Genomic DNA, 25,263 nt, shown 5'->3' with positions numbered 1-25,263 from the left:
GAATTCTATTCTTTCACCCACTCTCTTCTTCCTGTATATAAATGACCTGCTCTCTCAAACTACCAATCCTATTCATAGCTTTGCCGATGACAGTACACTCCATTCCTCCTTTTCATTCGGTAAATCTCGTAGTGCTCACGTATTAGAATCCCCAAGATCTACCATGACCAGTGACCTGAAATCAGATCTCCTAGTTATATCCCAGTGGGGGTAAGGATAACACTATAAACTTTAATGCCACCAAACCCAGTCCTGTCTGATCTTGCAAGAAAGAGCTCACATCCCACCCCCCCTTACTTTCAGTAATACCGAGATATCCAAACACGATCAGATTTCTCTACTCGGAGTGACCTGCACCTCCAATCGTTCCTGGCACAACCCCATTTCAACTATAGCATCCACAGCTGCCAAAAAACTTGTACTTTTTTGTACAAGACACTACTTCACACCTTCACAGCTGCTAACTCTATACAAAGCCCAAATCATCTGCCCAGCCATGGAGTACTGCTCCCATATTTGGGTTGAGCACCAAAATCCTCCCTAATTGCTTTATTATATCCAGAAATGGGCAACCTGACTAATGAATGATCCCTCTCTCACATACCGACTTCAATCCCTCTCTCTCTCGTAGATATTCAGTTTCTGCCTTGTGCCTCTTTAACAGATACTTTCATGAACAATGCTCTGCTGAATTGGCCACTAATATTCCTCCAAAATCATTAAAAGCTCCACTGTTAACCAAAACCCTTTTACAGTCCATCTTGAAACTCACTGAACCAAATTCATTGCCTCCTTCTTCATCCCATCTATTTCTGTCCTTTGGAACAGTCTTCCCTACTCTGCCTTCCTCAAAGATTACAACCCTCAGCTGTTCAAGCAAAATGTGAACAGATTCCTCCTTTCTTCTATTCCTCTTGCCCACAAACGGCACTAATGTGCTATAGGTCTTGCAGTCTTTCATGTGTGGAATCGTGTGTGTGTGTGTGTGTGTGTGTGTGTGTGTAAAATTTAATAATATTATTACCTGAGACGTCCAGGAAGTCAGGGACTCATTAAGGGAGGCCACACATCATCATCATCTTGCAGCCTTTCATGTGTGGAATTGTGTGTGTAAAATTTAATAATATTATTACCTGAGACCTCCAAGAAGTCAGGGACTCATTAAGGGAGGCCACACCATCATAGACTGCTTTACGAGAGAAAAATCTAGCTCATGTCTCTTTCTCAATTTCACTCATTCTCAACTTACATCGGTGCTCTCTCATCCTCTCCATCCTCCATAAAATGAAAAATTCCACTTACTGGTATCCTGTATGACCTTTTCAAAACTTTGTGGGTCTCTATCATATCCCTCCTTTTCCCCTGTTTGATAGTGTCTGAAGTCCCCAAATTCTCAATCTGTTCTCATCATTTACAATCCATATCAGCACTGCAATTACACTAGGCTGTATTTGCAATCTTTGCTATATGATTCTTGAAGTTCCTACTATAACTCCAAGATTTCTAGCCTGATCAGTTCCTTAAAGCATAATCCTGCCAATATAATATGACATTGTACATCTCATCATACCAACGAGCATACTTTTACATTTACTAATATTGAACTCACAATCATTTTCATATGCCCATAATTCCAGCCTATTCAATTCTGCAAATGCATATGTCAATCGCATTCCTGATTATCCTACCTATTTCAGCATCACCAGCAAACAGCTGTATGTCTCCTTTCATATACTTCCCGATGTCATTACTGTAAAGATTGAATAATACTACCACCCTTGTGCAATGGAATTATGATATCCAATATCCACTTCTTTCCACTCCTATGGAATATTCCCTGTGCTCAGCCAAGGACTGATTCCTGTAAGACACCACTTGCCACCTTAAATCTTGCAGACTCACTCCCCTCATACACCACTTTTTGTTATGTTAGTCAGCCATCCTCTTATCAAAGATAAAGGTTTTATAATCAAATCCCATATTATTATTATTATTATTATCTCGGGCAACTCCAAGGAGTCGACAGACTCATCGAGGGAGGCCCTAAGATCATGTCAAGAGCAACTATTCGACATTCACACAGTATCTATCATATACCTCGCCTTGAACTCATTCACGGTCATAGCACCCACAACAGACTCTGGCAGCTTATTCCACTCATTCACCACTCTCCAAGTAAAAACCTAGTTCTAACACCCCTGCTAACCACACTCTTGCCTAGCTTCCATGTATGGCCCCCTAGTCCTCCCACCACCAATCCTATTCTCAAAAATATCTTCTGGATTAATCCTACAGAAACCCTTCAGTAATTTGAATGTCTCACTCACATCACCCCTTTTCCGCCTATCAACCAATTTTTGCAACCCACAAATCTTCAACCTGTTCTCATAAGGTATTCCACAGACCTGCTATCATTGTGGTCACTCGTCTCTGGATCCTCTCCACCTCCTCCCCATCAAGAAGAAACCCTGCATCCTCCACCAAATATCCTCCAACTTACACAACAGCATGCTGTATCCTGTTTAAAAGCCTTAGCAAAGTCCAAAAATATCATGGTGAATCAATTCCTTTTGTCCAACTCAAACATATCATAAAATGTGAGAAAGTTACTCAAACAAGAGTAACTTGCTCTATCAGGAAACCCATAAGGAAAACAACTGTAGCATACAATTCTGACAGTTTGTATATAACAATTCTTCCATTTAATGAACTGTTTCTAAGTTCTGTCACCAGAATACTATTTGTTCCTTGTCCCAAAGTAATATTTTACCAATGAGAATCTTAAATTGTGGAAATACCATATGAAGAAAACACTATATAGAAAGACTATAAATTTCTCCTTTAGAACAATTTATATAATACTATCTTCAATTCAAAATATGTGACAGCAACAACTTTATATGGACAGGAATAGCAGTCCAATTATTAAAGGAAATAATTTTATCCAAACTATATTAGTTTATGGAAAAACTTCCAACAACTATCTATAATCCAGAGTATTTTAATAATAAGGTGTGACACCTTTTGGCAACTCGTATATGAAAATATGACTTCTGCATTACTTCAACCTTAGTATCACCTCTGAGTCTGGCTCCCACTGACGAGACCTCGATGAAGGTTGAAACCAGTCTGGGTAGTGACCCTTCCCATAATGCATCCCATAAGGATATATGCTTTATGGGATATGGGATACTAAGGCAAGTGATATAAAGTCATCCCTGCAATCTGCAAAGCAGAGTCCTAAATTAACTGTAAAATGAAACTGTAAATTAGAAGAGAAGAGCTTAGAACAGAGGTTCTACCTCTTAGTTTAAATTTCTTAGGTCAAAACATTTAAGTAGACATTAAGAGATGTAATTAAAAAATCCTGCCAAATCCATTACTAAAGAAAGCAATCAACCAAATGCTAATCATGCAAACATCAATCAAGATGCACAATAAATTACCTTAAGGGAGTTAGTTCTGCACTGCCCTCAGTCATCAGCTCACTACATCCACTTTTTATGAGTGTATCTCTACTCCAAAAATGGAATGCAACAACTCCAAAATAAAACTATTTGAAATGTAATAACAGCTGCATTTTGATTAACAATACCGCACTATCACAGTTTTTACTTACACTAATGCACATCATGACCATTTAAGATAAGGTACTCTTGTGCTGTATTGCAATTCCTGAGCAGAATTAATTTATTTATCAATTCTGAAATTCAATATTTTTTCCTAAAGACATTCAACAAAGCATCTGTGCCTACAGTTCAAATCAAACCCAGAGCCTGCTGAGTGAAGAGTGGATGGTTATTTACTCAGCCAACCAAGCTAGCTGTGCTATTTATTTATTTTTAATGTGAATTTCACTCACAAAAAAGGTGTTAGCCTATAGTATTAGTACCACGGGCTAATTATCCTAATTATTTCAGACTATCAATAAGAAGGATGGTGGTAGTCTTGCAGCATGCAATGAAGTTTCCATGTACTACACATTCACAAGATAGCCATGCACATGGTAGAATCTGAACCCCAGCTTACTGGTTGGAGAACACATTCTGGCCACCAGGCTAATCAGGACGATACTAAAATGCACACAAAATATTCCTTGGAAGATTTGTACAATATTACATGCATATGTCATGAATTTCTCACAGTTACTGAAATTTAGTTTCAAAAATTTTAACAAAGATTCAAAATCCCAAATTTTACCAAACCCATCTATGAGAATAGTCATGCTTAATACCACATACCAGAAAAAACTGGCATGTGACCATGATATTCATAATTTAACCCTGTATTACAATTAAATTTGTTCGTTTTGAACCATTACAGACAGGCATTCTAAATGAAGTAATTAGAATACAATTTTTTATTATTATTATTATTGTATTTTTTTTTTTTCACTGACCTGAATTACACTTCCATCACTGTCTCGAACTGTCATATCATAATTAACAGTCAATCCTTCAAGATGCTTGATGAGACATCGCTGTAAGTAACCACTTCTGCTTGTTTTGACAGCTGTATCTATCAACCCCTACAGTTAGTAATGCATCAATTTTATTATGAACGATTCAAGGAATTCTACATCATTTTAAAACTAAAATATCAAAGAAAGATGTTATTCCTTTGGGGTCCAAAATTAGTTACTTTCTAAAGTAATGAAGAAATCCATATTAACATTGCAATGTCAGTGATAAAGATTTATGAGTTACAAGAAAGCACATAACAGAAAAACAAAATGTATAATGCTGGATCCTCTAAGGATTTTAGACTTAACAAGGGAGGGTCCCTTCCCCTTGAACAAATTTACTGAAGATGAACTTACCACAACTGATGGGAGCCTATTCCACATATTATGAGAATAACTTGGACCGCACGTGCTACCAAACCATGCCCTGCCTCAGTTTCCAAGGTTGACCAAGAGTTTTCCCTCTACCTGTCATAAGCTACAGCATTGCTCCTATCTATGCACATTTCTACCCCCCCCCCCCACTCATCCATCTATTTCTTAATCTCTGAAGAAACACCTTTATTCTTTCCCTGGCTAGATATCTTCTCGGTTATCCTCTTGTCGATCTTCTTGGAAATCTGCATGTCTATGTAGATGCAGAATAAAAGTGGAGATGTAACATAACTCCTCAATAGACATAATTTTACATCAAATTTTTCTATGTTCTTTAGTTATAACTGCTGCCTTACAACTTCAGTATAGGTTAAATATTATAACCTATACTTGCTCTACATAATGTCCCATTATACCTTACTGAATTTCTAAACAGATTTTATTATCATTTCTTTGTATGACCTCGATGAGTATACTATGATAGTAATACTAAATTCTAAATTTGCACTATTACTTGCTTTCTACCATTTTTTTTTACCCTTTTTTGCAAAATTAACCTGTTATTTGTCAGGTCTCTAAAACTGCTATTTCCTATGCCACAGGTTACTAACTATAAATCTACTTAGATCTTCATCTTCAAGGTCTTTCTACCTACCTTCCTGACAAAAAAAAAAAGTTTTTTTTCATCATTGTTTAAATCCTATACCATTGTTCAAATCCTTTTCTATTTTTACAATATTCATAATTCCATTATGAATTATACCTCATTATCTAACCATATAACCATTATACCTCATTATCTAAATTCACATGTAGGAAACAAAAAACCTAAAGCCTTATTTGTACTAAAAAAAAAAAAAATACAAAAATAATAAACTCTAAAGCAGACATGAGAAAACCTGTAATGTACTGAAATCTGTTGTTCCTGATGATAATGATGATGATAAAAACATCAACTCAAAATATACTCCAACCTATAAGAAAGTGCAATGCAATTCAACTAACAGTGGAGAGAGGGAGGGGAATAAATAAATAACACTTGGTCAGGTTATAGCCTGGACTCCAAATATGATTTCAAACTGAAATCTTATTGAGCTACTCTTCTTGAACTGCAGGCAATATCAAGTTGAGTTGTGTGGGCAAATATCAAAATGGGGAACTGAATGATAAGTGTGAAACCAGTTCATCTCAGACGAATTGGTCTCACAGTTCTACTAAAGAAGAAGTAGAAGAATTTTTTCAAGACATCAGAGAGGGTAAATGACAAAGAAAAAGGTGGTCCTTCTTCAAGTACTAAACAGCAGAGTAAGAAATAGATACCAAACATATAGAAATGTTTCGTGAAAATTTGAAGAAAAGATCAAAATTAATAATGATGGTAAGAGGTGAACTACTACAGACTCGGATACAAATATTACTCAAGAAAAAATGATTATGCAGTTTTTCTTGTCTTTTTTTTCTTTTTTCTGTTTTTGCAGTTTACTTCACCACATACCTGACTGGCCGAATCAAAAAGTGTGATTGTTAGTAGCAAAAATGGTCAAATGTGAGCTGTAAGTTTTTACAGGGACTGCACCCATAATCCAGAAGTCATGGTCAGAAGGTTAATTTCCAGATAACTGGAGTGGGCTTCTCCAAGTACCCATCTATAAAAAAAAATCAGCTAACGCCTTTTTATTCCCGTATATGGGAGTAGGCGAGGCCATTTAGCCCTATCTAACAAGTACCCATCTATAGGGAAATAAAACTGAATGTGAGAATTACAGAAGAATATCCTTACTGGGTGTTCTAGGTAAGATTCATGCAAACATACTTGAGAAGAAGCCAAGAAGAACTGCAGAAGAAAACCCTGAAGAAGTTGATTCTGGATCAGGCCAAATTAGGTTTTCAGGATCAGATTTTCACTTTAAAACAAACTGTTGAGAAATCATGGGAATATAACAATGATCTGTGTTTGAAAAAGATCTACGACAAGGTGCAAAGAGAGAAGCAGTTAAAGCATTCATTTATATGGTGTAAATGGGACATGAAATCTAGTAATACTTAGTCTATAATTGAGATGCACATCAGCTAGATCTGAAGTACAGGTAGTAAACTCAAGTGCGAGATAAGGGTGTTATTGATATGCTATGCTATGCTATCTCACGTGTTATTCATCATCTATATGGATCACATTATGAAATAAGGTAGCATAAAACCTGATATCAGAATCTGAGATATCAAATTTAGCTCTTTACCTTATGAATATGATGTTACAGTCTTAAATAAATCACGTACAAACTGCAGGAATTCTTAAATAAATAACTGCTGTAATAAATTTAAGGAATCATGCAGTATGATAAGATTTACACCTTATCCTTATGGGATAAGGTGAAAACCAGCCATAACAAGAAACTATGAAAATATGCTGGAACATTGAAAACATCAACTGCATCCTGAATGGAGAACCTATAGAACGAATAAAATATTTCAGCTATTTAGGCACAATTATTAGTGAAGATGGCAATTAATTTTGGAAATAGCATAATTAGCAAAGCTGGTATTGTAGGAAGTCAATTGAATAAATTTATATGGAATAAGAGAGAAATTGGTCAAAACATTTAACAAAAAGTATACAAGACAGTGTCCAAACCAACTTTATCTCATGGATATGAGAGCTGGGTTAGAAATTGAAGAGTGCACACCACAAATATCAGTTATGAGAAAATTAAGGCAGTGAATAAATGGCAGAACCATATTAAAAATGTGGATACTCCAAAGGATCCCGGCACTGTTAGCATTCAGAAAATGTGTGGTATAATTTGGTGGTATAGCCACTTAAACAGCTTGAGAAAGGAAAGGTTAATAAAACAAGTGTTTTTTACCAGGATAAGTAAAAGACCAAGAAGAAGACCAAAATATATGATCAGATGACAGTAGAATTCTGAAAGATTAATTTGGAAAAAAAAATTTTTTTGACAGGAAGTCATCATCAAATTCCTGCCATGTACCCTCGAGGGGCGTACAGTATATGATAGTACTACATGAAAACTTCACGTCATTACTAACTTCCTATCTACAATTTTCCTCCAAATCAGTCTGTTACTTGTCAATACTCCAACATTATCAGATCTTATATTTCTATCGTCTAAGGCACTTTGTACCGTATCAATCCACCTATATCTTGGTCTTCCTCTGGGTCATTTTCCTGCCAATCTGGCAGAGAACACTTGTTTTGCTAATATTTCCTCGCCCATTCTGTTAAAGTGACCATACCACCTGAGATTGCTCTGCTAATGCATTCCTGGATGCTGACAATGTCAAGTTCTTTCCTAATATCCTTTTTTTTAATATGATATTGCCATTGATGCCATCTGTTCATGCCTCTAATCTTTCACAGGCCTCTCATATCTGCAGTCTCTAGTCTTTGGTCAGGTGATTTACTTCTAACCCAGCTCTCAGATCCATAAGTGAAAACTGGTTTGAACAATGTCTTGAATATAGCTAATTTCTCTCTTATTCCATATGAATTTATTCAAGATGAAAAGCCAACGGCTATTTTTTTTCTGTCTGGCGAAGTTAATTAAATTAAGGGGATAGAAATCCCTTATTATTTTACAGCCAGTGTGCGAAACTCTAAAGATCGAAAAATACGATCTAAGATCATAGTTTTCGATCTTTAGAGTTTTGCACACTGGCTGTAAAATAATAAGGGATTTCATCATCATCATCATCATCAAATTCCTGCCATGTACCCTCAAGGGGTGTACAGGATATGACAGTACTACATGAAAAAATTACATCATTACTAACTTCCTATCTACAATTTTCCTCCAAATCAGTCTGTTACTTGTCAAGACTCCAACATTATCAGATCTTATATTTCTATCATCTAAGGCACTTTGTACCGTATCAATCCACCTATATCTTGGTCTTCCTCTGGGTCGTTTTCCTGCCAACCTGGCAGAGAACACTTGTTTTGCTAATCTTTCCTCTCCCATTCTATTTAAGTGACCATACCATCTGAGATTAGCTCTGCTAATGCATTCCTGGATGCTGACAATGTCAAGTTCTTTCCTAATATCCTCATTTTTAATATGATATTGCCATTGATGCCATCTGTTCACGCCTCTAATCTTTCTCAGGACTCTCATATTTGCAGTCTCTAGTCTTTGGTCAAGTGTTTTACTTCTGACCCAGCTCTCAGACCCATAAGTTAAAATTGGTTTGAACACAGTCTTGTATACAGCTAATTTAGTGTTCCGACTAATTTCTCTCTTATTCCATATGAATTTATTCAATTGACTTCCCACGATACCAGCTTTGCTGATTCTGTTGTCTATTTCTATATTTAGTTTACCATCTTCAGTAAAAATTGTGCCTAAGTAGCTGAAATGTTTTACTTGTTCCACAGGTTCTCCATTCACAACACAGTTGACATTTTCAATGATTCTGCCTATTTTCATTGTCTTTGTCTTTTTATTGCTGACCTTCATACCATATCTATTACAACAGATATTCAATTTAGTCAGAGAATCTTGCAGACTTGTAGCGGATTTATTTAGAAGTATAACATCATCCGCATAAAGCAAAGAGCTGACCTTAACATCTCCAATTTTGATATCAGGTTTAATACCACATTCCTTCATAATGTGATCCATATAGATAATGAATAACAGAGGGGATAATGTACATCCTTGTCTGACACCAGATTTAACATTAAACCATCTTCCTGAACTTCCTTCAATTCTAACTGCTGACTCACAACTCAAATAAAGACTAAGTATTGCTTGATATAATGCCCCATTGACACCATATAACTGCAGCGTATTGAATAGCTTCTCTCTTGGCACCTTGTCATATGCCTTTTCCAAATCGACAAAACTTAAATACAGATCTTTGTTATATTCCCATGCTTTCTCGACTATTTGTCGTAAAGTGAAGATCTGATCTTGACAGCCTCTATTTGGCCTGAATCCAGCTTGTTCTTCACCAAGCTTTTCTTCCACAATTCTTCTCAACCGTTTCTCAAGTATACTTGCATAGATCTTGCCAGGAACACTCAGTAGGGAAATACCTCTGTAATTCTCACATTCAGTCTTATTTCCCTTTTTATATATGGGTACTATGAGAGCTTTACTCCAATCATCGGGAATTCGTCCCTCTGTCCAGGCTTTCTGAACTATGCAGTGCAGCCACTGTAAGACTCTTATACCACCATACTTCAGCATTTCTGGTCGAATATCATCTACTCCTGCTGCCTTTCCACATTTCAAGCCTTTGATGGCTTTTTCTACTTCAAGTATGGATATGTATTCCTGACTGCATGCCTGGTCAGTGTTTTTTACCACTGTGCTGTCATCACTGCTTGTTTCATTCAGCAGTTTTTCAAAGTAATTACTCCATACTTCAAGGATATCTTTTTCTCCTGTTTTCATTTCACCTTTATCATCTCTAATTCCTTTTACAGCACACTTTCCTCCATTCCTAAGCTTCTTCAACAACCTCCAGAATATTTTGCCACCTTCTTGATATTTATTTTCTATATTCTTGCCAAAGTCCTCCCATGACTTTTGTTTAGCCAGTTTTACACACTGTTTAGCTTTCTTACATTTGTCTCTGTATTCTGTAAGAGTAAAAGCTGACTTATTTGCCAGGAACTTTTGATATGCTTTCTTCTTTTCCTTCACTGCCTCTTTAACTTCCTGTGTCCACCAGGGAGTTCTGATTTTTTTATCCTTGCACACAACCTCACCACATGCCTCTCTGGCAGAATCAATCAATGTTTCCTTCAGAGTTTGCCACTGAATCTCCAAGGTTTGATTCCTGTTCTCAAACTCTTTCATTTTCTTTTCAATAATATTTCTGTATTTTAGTCTACAGTTCACATCTGAGAGCTGCTCAACTTTTATTCGCTTTAAAACTTTCTTACATGTTATTCTTTTCAATATGAAATTCAATTTTATCCTGCTCAAGACTAAATAGTGATCACTTCCAATTTCAAATCCTCTGTACACTCTGGTGTCCTGCACCAGGGAGAAAACATCACTATCAACAATAACATAGTCAATGAGACTTTTCTTATTCCTAGCCTCTTCTCTCCATGTGAATTTGTGCACATTTTTATGTTGGAACATGGTGTTAGTAATAACCAGTCCATGTCCTGAGCAGAAATCCAACAGATATTTGCCATTATTATTAGCTTTGCTCTTTTCTCCAAATTTTCCTAAAATATTTTTGTATGTCTCACAATCATTTCCTACTCTACTATTTAGATCCCCAACAAGGACCAACTTTTCCTTTTTCATTGTGTCAGTTGCTTTTTCTAAAGCCTCAAAAAATTCCTCTACTTCTACCTTAGTAGAACCTTCTGTGGGACCATAGGCACAAATAAGTCTCATTGTCCAGTTCCCCATTCTCATATTTGCCCACATTACTCTACTTGAGACTGACTGCCATTCAAGAAGATTAGCCTCGTATTTTGTGTTGAATACTATGGCTACTCCTTCTTTTCCTTGATTGTCATTGCCTGAATATAACATTTTGTATTTATTGCTCAGAAAGACCTCACCAGTTTTGGTCTTTTTTGTTTCAGTCACCCCTATTATGTCGATCTGGTACTTATCTAATTCCTCAGCTAGCTCCATTTCTTTGCCATTCAGGCTTCTTATGTTGATAGTACCGATCTTTAACTCTGGTTAAAAAAAAAAAAAAAAAAAAAAAAAAAAAAAAAAAAAAAAAGGGATTTTTATCCCCTTAAATGAAATTATTCAATTGACTGTCTACCCTACCAGCTTTATTGATTCTGTTGTCTATTTCCATATTTAATTTACCATCTTCACTAAAAATCATGCCTAAGTAGCTGTGTAACAAGAAATGTTTTACTTTTTACACAGGTTCCCTGTTCACAATGCAGTTGACATTTTCAACAATTCTACCTATTTTCATTGTCTTTGTCTTTTTAATGCTGACGTTCATACCATATCTATTACAACAGTTATTCAATTTAGTCAGGGAATCTTGCAAACTTGTAGCGGATTTATTTAGAAGTATAACATCATCTGCATAATGCAAAGAGCTGACATTAACATCTCCAATTTTGATATCAGGTTTAATACCACTTTCCTTCATAATTCGATCCATATAGATAATGAATAACAGAAGGGATAATGTACATCCCTGTCTCTAACCAGATTTAACATTAAACCATCTTCTTGTACTTCCTTCAATTCTAACTGCTGACTTATAACTCAAATAAACACTAAATATTGATTGATATAATGCCCCATTGACACCATATTACTGTAGCATATTGAATAGCTTCTCTCGTGGCACCTTGTCATATGCCTTTTCCAAATCGACAAAACTTAAATACAGATCTTTGTTATATTCCCATGCTTTCTCGACTAATTGTTGTAAAGTGCAGATCTGATCCTGACAGCCTCTATTTGGCCTGACTCCAGCTTGTTCGTCACCAAACTTTTCTTCCCCAATTCTTCTCAACCGTTTCTCAAGTATACTTGCATAGATCTTGCCAGGAACTCAGTAGGGAAATACCTCTGTAATTCTCACATTCATTTTTATTTCCCTTTTTATATATGGGTGCTATTAGAGATCTACTCCAATCATCAGGAAATCTCTCTCCGTCCAGGCTTTCTGAACAATGTAGTGCAGCCACTGTAAGACTTTTATACCACCATATTTCAGCATTTCTGATCGAATATCATCTATTCCTGCTGCCTTTCCACATTTCAAGCCTTTGATGGCTTTTTCTACTTCAAGTATGGATATATATTCCTGATTGTATGCCTGTTAAGTGTTTTTTACCACTGTGCTACCACTGCTTGTTTTATTTAGCAATTTTTCCATACTTCAAGTATATCTTTTCTTCTTTTCATGTCACCTTTATCATCCCTAACTCCTTTTACAGTACTCTTTCATCCATTTCTAAGCTTCTTCAAAAACCTTCAGAATATCTTACCACCTTCTTGATATTTATTTTCTATGTTCTTGCCAAAGTCCTCCCATTACTTTTGTTTCGCTAGTTTTACATAGTGTTTCGCTTTGTTACATTTGTCTCTGTATTCTCTAAAAGTAAAAGCTGACTTATTTGCCAGGAACTTTTGATATGCTTTCTTCTTTTCCTTCACTGCCTCTTTAACTTCCTGTGTCCACCATGGAGTTCTGATTTTTCTATCCTTGCAGACAATGTCACCACATGCCTCTCTAGCTGAATCAATCAGGGTTTTCTTCAAGTTTTGCCATTGAATCTCCAAGGTTTGGTTCTTGTTCTCAAACTCTTTCATTTTTTCTTCAATAATCTTTGTGTATTTTAGTCTATGGTTCACATCTGAGAGCTGCTCAACTTTTATTCGCTTTAAAACTTTCTTACATGTTATTCTTTTCAATATGAAATTCAATTTTATCCTGCTCACGACTTAATAGTGATTGCTTCCAATTTCAAATCCTCTGTACACTCTGGTGTCCTGCACCAGGGAGAAAACATCACTATCGACAATAACATAGTCAATGAGACTTTTCTTATTCCTAGCCTCTTCTCTCCATGTGAATTTGTGCACATTTTTATGTTGGAACATAGTGTTAGCAATAATCAGTCCATGTCCTGAGCAGAAATCCAACAGGTATTTGCCATTATTATTAGCTTTGCTCTTTTCTCCAAATTTTCCAAATATATTTTTATATGTCAGACAATCATTTTGTACTCTGCTATTTAGATCCCAACAAGGACCAACTTTTCCTTTTTCATTGTGTCAGTTGCTTTTTCGAAAGCATCAAAAAATTCCCCCACTTCTACCTTAGTAGAACCTTCGGTGGGACCATAGGCACAAATAAGTCTCATTGTCCAATTCCCCATTCTGATATTTGCCCACATCACTCTACTTGAGACTGCCTGCCATTGAAGAAGCTTAGCCTCGTATTTTGTGTTGAATACTATAACTACTTCTTCTTTTCCTTGATTGTCATTTCCTGAGTATAACATTTTGCATTTATTGCTCAGAAAGATCCAGTTTTTGTCTTTTTTGTTTCAGTCACCCCTATTATGTCGATCTGGTACTTATCTAATTCTTCAGCTAGCTCCATTTATTTGCCATTCAGTCTTCTTATGTTGATAGTACTGATCTTTAATTCTGGTTATGTTGAGTTGGGGGTGTGCTTTCAGATTTGTTCCAGTAGCTGACTTTTCGCTGTTCGCCCTGGTTCCCTGGCGAAAACAACGGTTGCCCTTGTTTAAACCGGGCGAAGGCTCAGCCGGCATGAAATTTTGTCATGTTGTACCATCATTTTTTATATTGGTTTAAGCGAATAAGAATACAATTTGGTCGGCTAAATCCCAAATTGCCAGCCCATCCTCGTTCGTTCAGTATCCAGGTAGATACCCAACAGGGTGCACCACGAGAAGGTGAGGAGTGGATATGTCAGAAGCCCTGGTCGGTTCTCCGCATTTCTTTAAAGGCTATGTGGAGGTCTCCTCTCAGTTATACAGCATTGACCCTTAAGCACCCCAGGAAGTTAGTAATGTAAATCTTTCATGTATCATCATGAGGAGAAGGATGATGATGATGATTATTTTTAATATTGAGCTAAATGGCTAGCTCTGGTATTAAAAAAACAATAGTCAAAATTGAGAAAATTTATGGCACAGATATTTTTAGTTTCTTAGAGAGGAAAACAAAAAGTGAAAAGAAATTTTCAAATATTTTGACATCATAAAATTGAATTCGTGTTGAATTCTCTCTCTCTCTCTCTCTCTCTCTCACACACACACACACAGGATGATCAAAATTAAAGTATACCTGTTTAAGGCCTTGTGGGCATCATGCAGTGATCCAAATGCTGCAAAACTTTGCAGGAATATACTGTGCATCATGCAGAAGTGATATCTGGGGAAGGAGGATTCCAAAATTCATCACTGGGGTCACTGTAAACACCAAATGCATGAAATTTGCATATCATGATATGACTTGAGAAGCTGTACTACCTAAACAATTATAATGCTGTTGCTGCACTATGTGAATTTCATCAACTTAACAAATGTCGCTGAAGTCCACTATCTCCATGTGCTCTGTGACGAATGAATAGTCATTTCGAGGAAACGGGATCGTTGGGCGTTAGATCTGACAGAGGTCGCAAACCATTCAATTCACAACAAACAAATGACATTGCTATTGCAATGTCATTTGTTTGTTGTGGTGCAGGCCAAGAATAACAGCCTTAGTTCCTACACAGTGCATGTCGTATCAAGACACTTGTGTAAAACTCGATGTAGCTTGGAAATACCAAAGCGCTTTACATCAATTTTTACAGAGGTCAAGTCTCATGAGATTGTTACAAAAATAATCTTGTTTGTCTCTATATATTTTATGCTAAATATTAATGTAAATAACCCTATGGGAATTGAGTGTACTTACTGCTTTAACAAAAATTTCTAGAATGTAAAAAAAAAACAAAGGCAATGCTTTGCCACCAGAACTTTGTATAATAGCTCTATATAAGTGAATGAGAAAGTTGTTTACGATTTAAGTGTATGAGAAAGTTGTTTGCGAGCACTGCTTATCAACACCTTCAAAGTTAGTGTCAAAGAGATCAGCAACATTCAGACAAGTTTCTGCTACCCGACAAGATAAGATTAAATGAGTGCACGGAGGAGAAGAAAGAATGGGTTGGTCTTAACAGAAGATCAAGGAGTTGTGCTGAATTCTTCGGGGGTTACAACCCTCCGTGCAAGGTTCTGGAGAACACGAAAAAAAAAGGGACTGAGCCGAACATCGTGGTCAGCAGAGAACCAGGGAGTCGGCAGTTAGAAACAGAAGAGCGTGGCAGTTACCAGAGTCGGCAGTCAGAGGCAAGCATCTGTTTTCAAGGTCAGCAGTTAGAGGCAGAAATACAGGGAGTAGGATCCAGAGGACCAGAAGTTATGGCAAGCCCATGCCAGAGGAGAAGATTGGGAATGATGAAAGAACAGCCGATGTAAATACCTGAGCCAAGTGTCGGTAGGAAGTCTTTTGCCATGGGAGATCAACCGAAGGTAATAGCTGCAGAGTGAAATTCGAGCACCAGAGAATTTGCCGTATGCTGAAACCATTTGCCTGAGCTATTCGAGTGCCACAGATTGCAGTCAAAAAGCCCGCCAATTCCCTGACGAGATGCCGCTGAAGCAAGACACTCCAGAAGGAAGCCTAAGACCCGAGATGAAAGAAAAGGCATAGGGACTTTAGTGCAAGACCTTTGATTGAGTGTGACACAGAGCCTCTGTAAGTTTGTTCCATCTTTTATTGTACATTTCCTTTATAATCTAGGAGATATGTCATAGATGGACTGATAAGAATTAAGTTAATAGTAATAAGAAGTGTCTATAAGAGAGTCATTTGGCATAAGATTTGTGAAATAACTTGGCATAGTTTGCTAACCTCTTAGTGAGTAAATTTAGAGTTTTAATAATTTGATTTAATAAGCAGAGAAGTAATTGAGTGATTATATTGTATAGTTATTTAGCATTGAAAGGGGAAATTTGTTTCTTTACGCTGAAAGTCTAAAGGATAGGTAGAGAGAGTAACCTCCCTATCGTTCAATTAATGTACTTTGATATTAATGTAAATGCACAGGAGATATCGCAGGACTTTGAAAGTCTACTGACATTTTTTTTCGAGTGGATTTGGAGGCTGCATGGTTGTGGATGATTTTGTTGGGAGATGAGGCTCACTTTCACCTGAACAGAGCTGTGAATTCCCACAACTGCCAGGTATGGACTACACAAAACCTGCATGCAATCATGCAATCCAATGAATTCCTTTGTATTCACCCAAAGTTATTGTCTGGTGTAGGTTTGCAGTTTTGTTTATCATTGGACCTAAAAGCATTGTTCTCAAAGAAGACTATAATAAATTTAGTTTAATCCTTTATCCAAGTGTGTGCAAACAAAGTTTGCACCTGAAAGTATCTTCAGGACTGGGACAAAGTGGTACAACACCGGGCGACTCCTTGCGACCACTTTGCCCCAGTCCTGAAGATACTTTCAGGCGCAAACTTTGTTTGCACACACTTGGATAAAGGATTCAACTAAATTTATTATAGTCTGACCAAGTGAAAAATAAACTTTCAACATCTTTCTCTAAATCCAGAGTAATTTAATAAAAAGGTGGCACACTGTTTGGCAACTCCTATAGGAGGAGATGACCTTGCTAATGCTTCTGCCTTGGTATCTCCACTTGGGCCTGGCTCCCACTGAAGAGACCTCAATAAAGGTCGAAATTAGTCTGGGTAGTAGCCCTTGCCTTAATGCATAACATTATACATATCCGCAAGGAGATGTGTTTTGCATTTGGAGATACTGAGATAGGAGTGTTGGTAGCTTGCTCCACCTTTGCAAGGAGTCGCCCGGTATTGTACCACTTTGCCCCAGTCCTGAAGATACTTTCAGGCGCAAACTTTGTTTGCACACACTTGGATAAAGGATTAAACTAAATTTATTACAGTCTGATCAAGTGAGAGATAAACTTTCAACATCTCAAAGAAGACATTTGCCTGTCGGGTCCTGTGACCTGCTCAGTTACTGCTGAGAGGTATTGCGATATGATAAACAATTTTGTTGTGCCTCAGTTACAGCAGTGCCTGTGCATGGATTCTATCATTTTTATACAGGATGGGGCCCCACTCCAAACATTGGTCAGTCTGTACATGAGATTCTTCAAGAACATTTCACAGAAGCCAGAGTGATCATCTGTGACCACCTCATTCACCTGATCTGACCCCCCTCCCGACTTCTGGCTATCGTGATTTCTCAAAAATAGTGTTTATCCGAATCATTCTGGCCAGCACTGAAAGACAGCAAAATGCAGCATGTGCGCAACATCAGTCCCAACCAGCTGCGTTCTGCCACTGAACACACTGTGCAAAGGATGCACTTTGTGGCATACTGGGAAGGGCAGCACATTGAACAGTAGAGCCCGTGAGTTGATTAAAGTTCTTGGTTTAATCCTTTAATCCATAATGCAAAGCACACTTCCTTTGGAGGTATACTTTGCATTTTTTAAGGCAATTAACGTGAAGTCATTAGCTTCCATATACAAGTAGCCCAGTCACAAAGATACTTCATGCGTAAAGTTTTTGCTTACACTTGGATAAAGGATTAAACAAGAATATAATTTCTTGGCAAGTTTAATTTAATTTTTGACCAAGTAAAAATATTTCTAAAAAAAAAAAAAATAAATAAATAAATAAACTTACCTCACGACCAGCCATACAGTGAAAGAAATACTCCTGTGGGGCAATTCCTGTTAAAAATCTTCCATCCACAAATCCTCCGGCCCGAGGACTGGTATCATATGGCAAGAAAGAAGGTAATGAACGCCCACTTATTAGTAAAGGCACTCGCCGTCCTTCTAATTCGATCTGTCCCAAAAGGCAAGATATCTGCATGGCATTAACCTGTTACCAAAAGAACACAATAATTAAAATTAATAAAGTTCTTAACAACAACGACTTTTTCAATATTATCAACCTATTGAGAGGGGAGGGAGAGATAAAGAGAAGGAACTAGAGTAGCATACTGTTAGATACAATCAAGTTTATAAATTTACCTTGCAGTTTTATAATGCAATCATCCTCCATCAAGCATAAATAATTATCCATTATCTAGCAATAATGGACAATTTGATAGAGGAACTAAAAAAAATTAATGCAATCAATATTTGATATTAGTTTATTTTGTTAAATCTACCTTCAAAATAAACACCTCAATAATGGATGTCATGCTAATGTGCACTATCATACGAGACTATGATTACTGTAGTAAAGAAAGCTGTTCCAGTATCATTCTACCAATAACTGCAACATCTCTATCAAACTCAAGATGAGAACATTTTTAATAAATTCTGATTACTACAAATGATTCATTCTCTAGCATGTCCTCTCTAAAGAAGCACAGTATTTTATGATAATCATACACATGAATGGCTGTAAACTAACAGTACATTAGTAACATGGATTAAGTACAGTTTACGATAAACGTTTAATGCTTACAATATTTCATCTCAGTTACAGAGACATCATCAAGGAGTACAAAATGAGAGGTAACACACCCACACAAAACTAACTGAAACATGTGGACAAAAGACTAGAGTCCTAACTAGGTGGGGAACCATCTATGGACATCTATCAGCAGTCTAGGATGTAAACTGGGATCTTGAAGTATTAGTGTTCCACATATTCTGGGAGGTTTTATATAACCATATTAATTTCAATTATGCTGATTAATTAATTAAATAAATATGGTTACATAAAACTTCCTATAATATGGGAAACATTAACATTTCAAGATCTCAGTTTACATCCTAAGCTGCTGACAGGTGTCCATAGAGGCTATCTCATCTAGTTAGGACTCTAGTCTTTCATCCATGTCTTTTAGTTTTGTGCTGCCTTTGTGTGTGTGTGTGTGTGTGTGTGACAAGTCCAATTTTGTATTTCCTGATGATGTCCCTGTAACTGAGATGATATACTAGAGGCATTAAATACTATTTTTAAATGTTTTCTAGTGCTGTTTCACACCATTAAATTTTTATCATGAGTTTTTCCCAGCAGTTAAGCCTTAACACACAGATTAAGTACAATTCAAGTAACTCGGCTCTAGAAACTACACAATATATTTTTTCGCACCTCTCCAAGCCTACATTAAATAGTGATGAATAATGAAAATTATCTATCACCTGAACATATTTGCAACTGTCCACATTACAGTAGGATTTAAATCTAAAACTGCTATGAAGATGTTATCTACTTGGCCAACCAAGCCAACATTTGTATTTTGGCTACAGATAATCCATCCTACCAGAATACTTGATGACCTCACCATCTTGCCAGCAAACTTGATCTTTTCCTAACAATTTACAGATGCACTGTGGATGTCATTTCTCCTTGTAGAACTGAGACAACAATGAAATCCAGATTTCGTGCAGTCTAGAACGTCCTAGATCTAGGCATTCTTAGCCTTAGTCCATTACAGAGGTGTTGAACGGGATGACCTCCTCTACTACTACTAGTCCTTCTCATGGTCTTGAGTTCAGCTTGAGTTCTTTCCAAAAATACCTGCTCAGACTCCATAACAAATAATTACAAAGGAAACAGACAGCCATCCCTTACTGCAGTGCTTCCCAAACTGTGGGCCGTGAACCCCTTGGGGGCCATAGGTTTTATTGAGGGGGGGGGGGTGAAATAATGAAAACAAATTTAAAATGTTTTAAGACTAAGTAGATTTTTTTTATCTTAAAAGAAACATATTTAATTTTTATTATTTATTATTTCTTTTTTGTTATTTTTTATATTTTAATGAAAAAAAAAATCGCACATTGGTGCGGGTTTGCAAATTTTGCTTCCTCCGTATTTTGGCACTTAATGAATATTAGTAAATATATGCTTATTCATATAAGTTTCATTTCAAAGCAGAAATCTAAGAATTGCAGTTTCAAATATTTCACCTGATACTGACTTTGTGTAGCAGTATTGAAACACATCCATCACATTAAATTGTTATTAAGCTTCTTTTATGTTTTTAATTCTTTCTTTATTACTAATCGTTTTACATTTCATGTGCTTGTACTGCAAATGTACAATAACAATATATCTATCTATATAAAAATATGAGATAATGTGGCATGTCAAATGTGTATGTAAGATGCTAAAAATATAATATTTGCATTTGATTTTTGCAATATTCGGTGTGTATGTTTTATTTTGGTCAGCGCGGTTAGCTTAGTGGCTGTGCGTTTCGTAACCATCTGCCTGGGGAAGGATTGTCCTAGGTTCGATTCCCGTCGGTGACGCAAGGAGCTGAAGGATCTTCCTCAGCCATAGCCAAGTTAGCCAGTTTTGGGCGTGGACAGTAAGGTTTTTCCCCCTGGTTTATCCTGGGGTTTTTCCGCAAAGCAGACAAACTGGACTTGAGAACTCAACACTACAGGACATAGGATACACCAGGGCATAGGGCTAGCCACCTTATCCTGTGAACGGTGTGAGGTTCGATGATTAATAAACCCTCGACACCGCAAGGTAAAAGAGGGTATAAAGAAGATGAGGATGATGATGAGATGAGGTATTCCCTTCAAAATAAAAATACCATCCAGCTTTCACAGATGCATTCAATTTTCATCATTACTACCTGGCATGTACTTTCAAAAAGTATACTGGATACTATATCATACTAGTTCAATATACTTACTTTAAACTGTTCCATGATTTTCTGAGTCTTAAATCTTTTCTATTGCCTGAAGTAATAAATCCTAACTAACTGCATAAATAAATTGCATCAATCCATCTATATCTTTGGTCATTCTTTCATGTCTCTTTTTTGCATGTAACATGCATTTTGTTAATCTTTAAATGATCCTTTGGGACTGTCTACTTAAACATTCGTCAATACCAAATTATGGCACATTCCTTCTTTTTTAGATCATAATTTTTAGTAGTATGGTTCTTCTAATGATGACTATAGAGCTGTTAAATAATGGCTTGGATAACAGCTAATTATAATGGCAAATTTTATTCTTGTTTTAATGTACCTCACTTAATAAAAAAAAAAAAAAAGATTGAATATAAAGTATCTTCACAACTAGGCTACTTATGTAAATGGTTCATTTCACATCAATTTGATTTAGTATCCCATAATGCACAGTACTTCTTTTTGGGCACATACATTGCCATACATTATGGAAAGAGCCAATATTATTATTATTATTAAGAGAGACTCATTGAGGGAGGCCACATACTACACACACCAGCTATCATATTTATTCATGAATTCATTCAAGACTGCTTGCACTTATAACATCCAATCGCAATCCATTCCAATCACACACCACCCTCTGAGAGAAAAATCTAGCCCTCACCCCTTTCTTAGTGGCCTTCATTCTCAGATTCCAAGGATGCCCTCTCGTCCTTTCCCCACCCTCCCTTGAAAAATTTCATCAATTTAAATCCTGTATGATCCTTTCAGAAGTTTCTAAGTTTCAATCATATCTCCCGTTTGCTAGTGTCTGCAGTCTACAAATTCTCAATCTGTCTTCATAATCAGTATTCCACAATCCTGATATCATTTTTAATTTACTCTCTTCTACAAATATATATCAGAATCACAACGAAACCAGGAGACCAGACCTGCGCACAAGTCCAAGTGAGGTCTTATCAAGGCCTTGTAAAGAGGCAAAATAACATCTTTATCTTTACATGTGAACATTTGTTTCAGCATTGCAATTATCTTTTGAGTTATATTTGCAATCTTTGCCACATGGCCCCTGAACTTCAACTTCCTATCTATTAACACCCCAAGGATCCCTAGCCTCATCAGTTTCTTCTAGCCTAATCCCACCAATATAATACGACATTGGATATCTAATCACGCTGAAGTGAAAAACTTTACATTTACTGACAGTGAACTGACACTAATTTTCCCATGCCTACAATTCCAGCATATTCAAATAACTTTGCAAGTACTGCATATCAGCAGCATTCCTGATTACCCTACCTATCTTTGCATCATCAGCAAATAGTTGTATATCGCTTGCCAAATCCGTCCCAATATCATTAACGTACAGATTGAATAACAGTGGGCCAAGCACTGATCCTTGTGGTACACTAGTTATTATTATCATTTTTTTTTTATTAATCTTTGTACTGTTTATGGGCAGTACTACCCTTACATCACATCCAGACATTTCATCCAGACTTGATATAGGCCTAAGCCTTTACAAGTGTTTCACCCTATGCCTGTTCGAGTTATCATAGTAGTCATTCTCTGGTGGCAACGTCATGTGCCACCAGTGTGCCCTGTAGGGTCCTCAAGGAAAGAACTTTTATATCCTTTTGCTTAAGCGCAAACTGTTTTAAGTCCTTATAACTATCTGCACTTCATACACCATGTAAAGAGATGGTCTCACTGGTAAACCTCAGAATTGCCCCATGCTCCTCCCGTATCTTACTAACTAGATCTGGGTTATTTTTATGATAATTTACTTTATTATTATGGCTATAGGCTAGTGGGCGCCCTGTTCCCATCACCTGGGCATCAGCTACCCAAACGTCACCACCTCTTTTAATCACTAAGTCTGGCTTAAGCAAACCTGAGGAGGTCCTATAATGTGGTTCCACTGAAGTCTCCCAACCTCTGTTCTTAAAGCGGTTGTTCAGAATAGAGACCATGGCATCATGCTTCCTCACGCGGACCCCATGGGTGCGCGTGAGGAGGCATGATGCCGTGACTCTTTTTGGGCACATACATTGCCATACATTATGGAAAGAGCCAATATTATTATTATTATTATTACGAGAGACTCATTGAGGTAGGCCACATACTACACACACCAGCTATCATATTTATTCATGAATTCATTCAAGACTGCTTGCATTCATAACATCCAATCGCAATCCATTCCAATCACACACCACCCTCTGAGAGAAAAATCTAGCCCTCACCCCTTTCTTAGTGGCCTTCATTCTCAGATTCCAAGGACGTTCTCTCGTCCTTGGAATCTCGTCCTCGTCCACTGTAGTGGCAGCCAGAACTACAATTGGAGTCGTCACTACCCCATCGAGCTGTGCAGGTTCGAGTAGGCAGGGCATTGATCCTCGTCCTGATAAGGTCAATATACTCGAACCCAGGGAGGAGTCTGGTGCCATCCCTTACCCAATTATGCTGGGGAGGCACCAGATATGACTCTTTTAAAGAAGCACCATCTACAGAACAGTGCAACAGAGATGCCCATCTCTTATGTTCTGCGGGTGTTGACTCGATTAAAGTACCTTGATAATGGGACCAGCCTTTAGCCCACCTAAAGTCTTCTTGTATTAATGGGCTATAGAAAGCCTCTCTGCAGATGGGGAAGAAGATAGTTCTAACTGCGTGATTCTTGATAGCCACAGGCGTGGGATCAGCCATTTAAGTGATGGAACCCCAAGCCCACCATCCTTCACCCTCGCATGTAAATATGCAGTAGGAGTGTCAGGTGGTAGTCAGAGCCATGATCTCACGGCTGAATGGACAGCCCTGTCCATTCAGGACAATACCAAGATATATGTCCTACCAGGCACCAACTTGTGATAAAAGTGAGGTAGGAGATAGTAGGAAAGGAGAAACAGTTTTTGCTGGGACTTGAGAGGAACTTTCCTAAAAGAAGCGATCCCAGCTTCTAGGATAGAAGACTTTCCCTTTGGGGTGAACATAATACCGAGGTATCTTCACTCTACCAGGATGGTCAAAGCATGCAATGGCCTCCCATGCAGGGAAAACTCTATAGTCTTGACCTTAAGCTTCTTGTTACGACCTGAGTCTTTGCTGGGACTTGAGAGAAACTTTCCTCAAAGAAGCGATCCCAGCTTCTAGGATAGAAGACTTTCCCTTTGGGGTGAACATAATACCGAGGTATCTTCACTCTACCAGGATGGTCAAAGCATGCAATGGCCTCCCATGCAGGGAAAACTCTATAGTCTTGACCTTAAGCTTCTTGTTACGACCTGAAGGGACAAGAGTAATGAGCAGGACTTCTCTACATTAATAGAAAGGCATCGAATAGAGAAGAAGTCAACTGCCCAGTCAAGGAGTTCCTGCAAGCCTATCTTAGTAGAGGCTACGAGAATAAGATCGTCCGCAAAGGCCACAGCATTAAAGGAAGAAGTGCCTAACGAGTAGCCTATATGGCTAAGAAGAGATTGAAGAAACTCATTTATGATGCAGTTAAAGAAAAGGGGAGATAGAGGATCACCCTGGCGAACACCCTGAACTGCAGGAATAGAAGTTGCAAGTTCCTTAAATCTTGCAGACTTGCACCCCCCCGTATACCACTTTTTGATATCTGTCAGTTATCCACCCTCTTATACATGCTAATATTCTATAACCTAAACCCATTTTCTCCAATTTATCCAGCAGTCTACTATGCTGTATTCTGTCAAAAGCTTTAGCAAAATTCAAAGGTATCATGGTGTATCCATTTCCCTTGTTTAGTTCAATGGTAACATTGTTATAGAATGTGAGAAGGTGCTAAAACATGACCTTCCCTTAGTAAACCAATGTTGTTCATTGCAAAGTACAGATTCACTCTCAACCCATTTCTGAATGCATGTCCTAACCAATTTTTCCAAAATCTTCACCATGACTCCTGAGATACTAATTGGTCGATAGTTGGATACATCGGCCTTTGCACCACTCTTTGTGCAATAGAATTACCATACATTCCTTCCATTCCTGCAAAATCTTCGCTGTTCTGAGACTCATATTAAACAGCCTGGTCAAAGGAATGGCCAGTTCAGCTGAACTCAGCACGTGTGCTGATATAAGAGGGCAGTTTGAAAAGTTCTCGACCTAACAAAAAAAATGAAAGTTTATAATTTCAATTTTTTTTTTTTTTTTTCCAAAATAATCTCCCTTAAGACTAATACATTTATTT

At 37.3% G+C, this 25,263-nt stretch overlaps 1 protein-coding gene across 1 annotated transcript in view; it reads right to left on the bottom strand.

Annotated features, from left to right (window-relative positions):
• Polr1A (RNA polymerase I subunit RpI1) overlaps positions 1–25,263 on the bottom strand; it is a 352,992-nt gene that overhangs the window by 181,190 nt on the left and 146,539 nt on the right. The window contains exons 18-19 of the mRNA XM_090408580.1: positions 18,062–18,262; positions 4,400–4,528 (exon numbers count right to left, since the gene is read on the bottom strand). Of these exons, the coding sequence (XP_090264706.1) occupies positions 4,400–4,528; positions 18,062–18,262 (330 nt within the window). The remainder of the gene's footprint in view (positions 1–4,399; positions 4,529–18,061; positions 18,263–25,263) is intronic.

This window comes from Typopeltis vanoorti, chromosome 18, assembly GCF_054136105.1.
Source record: "Typopeltis vanoorti isolate ZY-2024b chromosome 18, IOZ_Tvanoo_1.0, whole genome shotgun sequence".
Lineage (NCBI taxonomy): Eukaryota > Metazoa > Arthropoda > Arachnida > Uropygi > Thelyphonidae > Typopeltis > Typopeltis vanoorti.
Note: the sequence above shows the minus strand (reverse complement) of the source record. Positions and strands in the feature narration are given on the sequence as shown.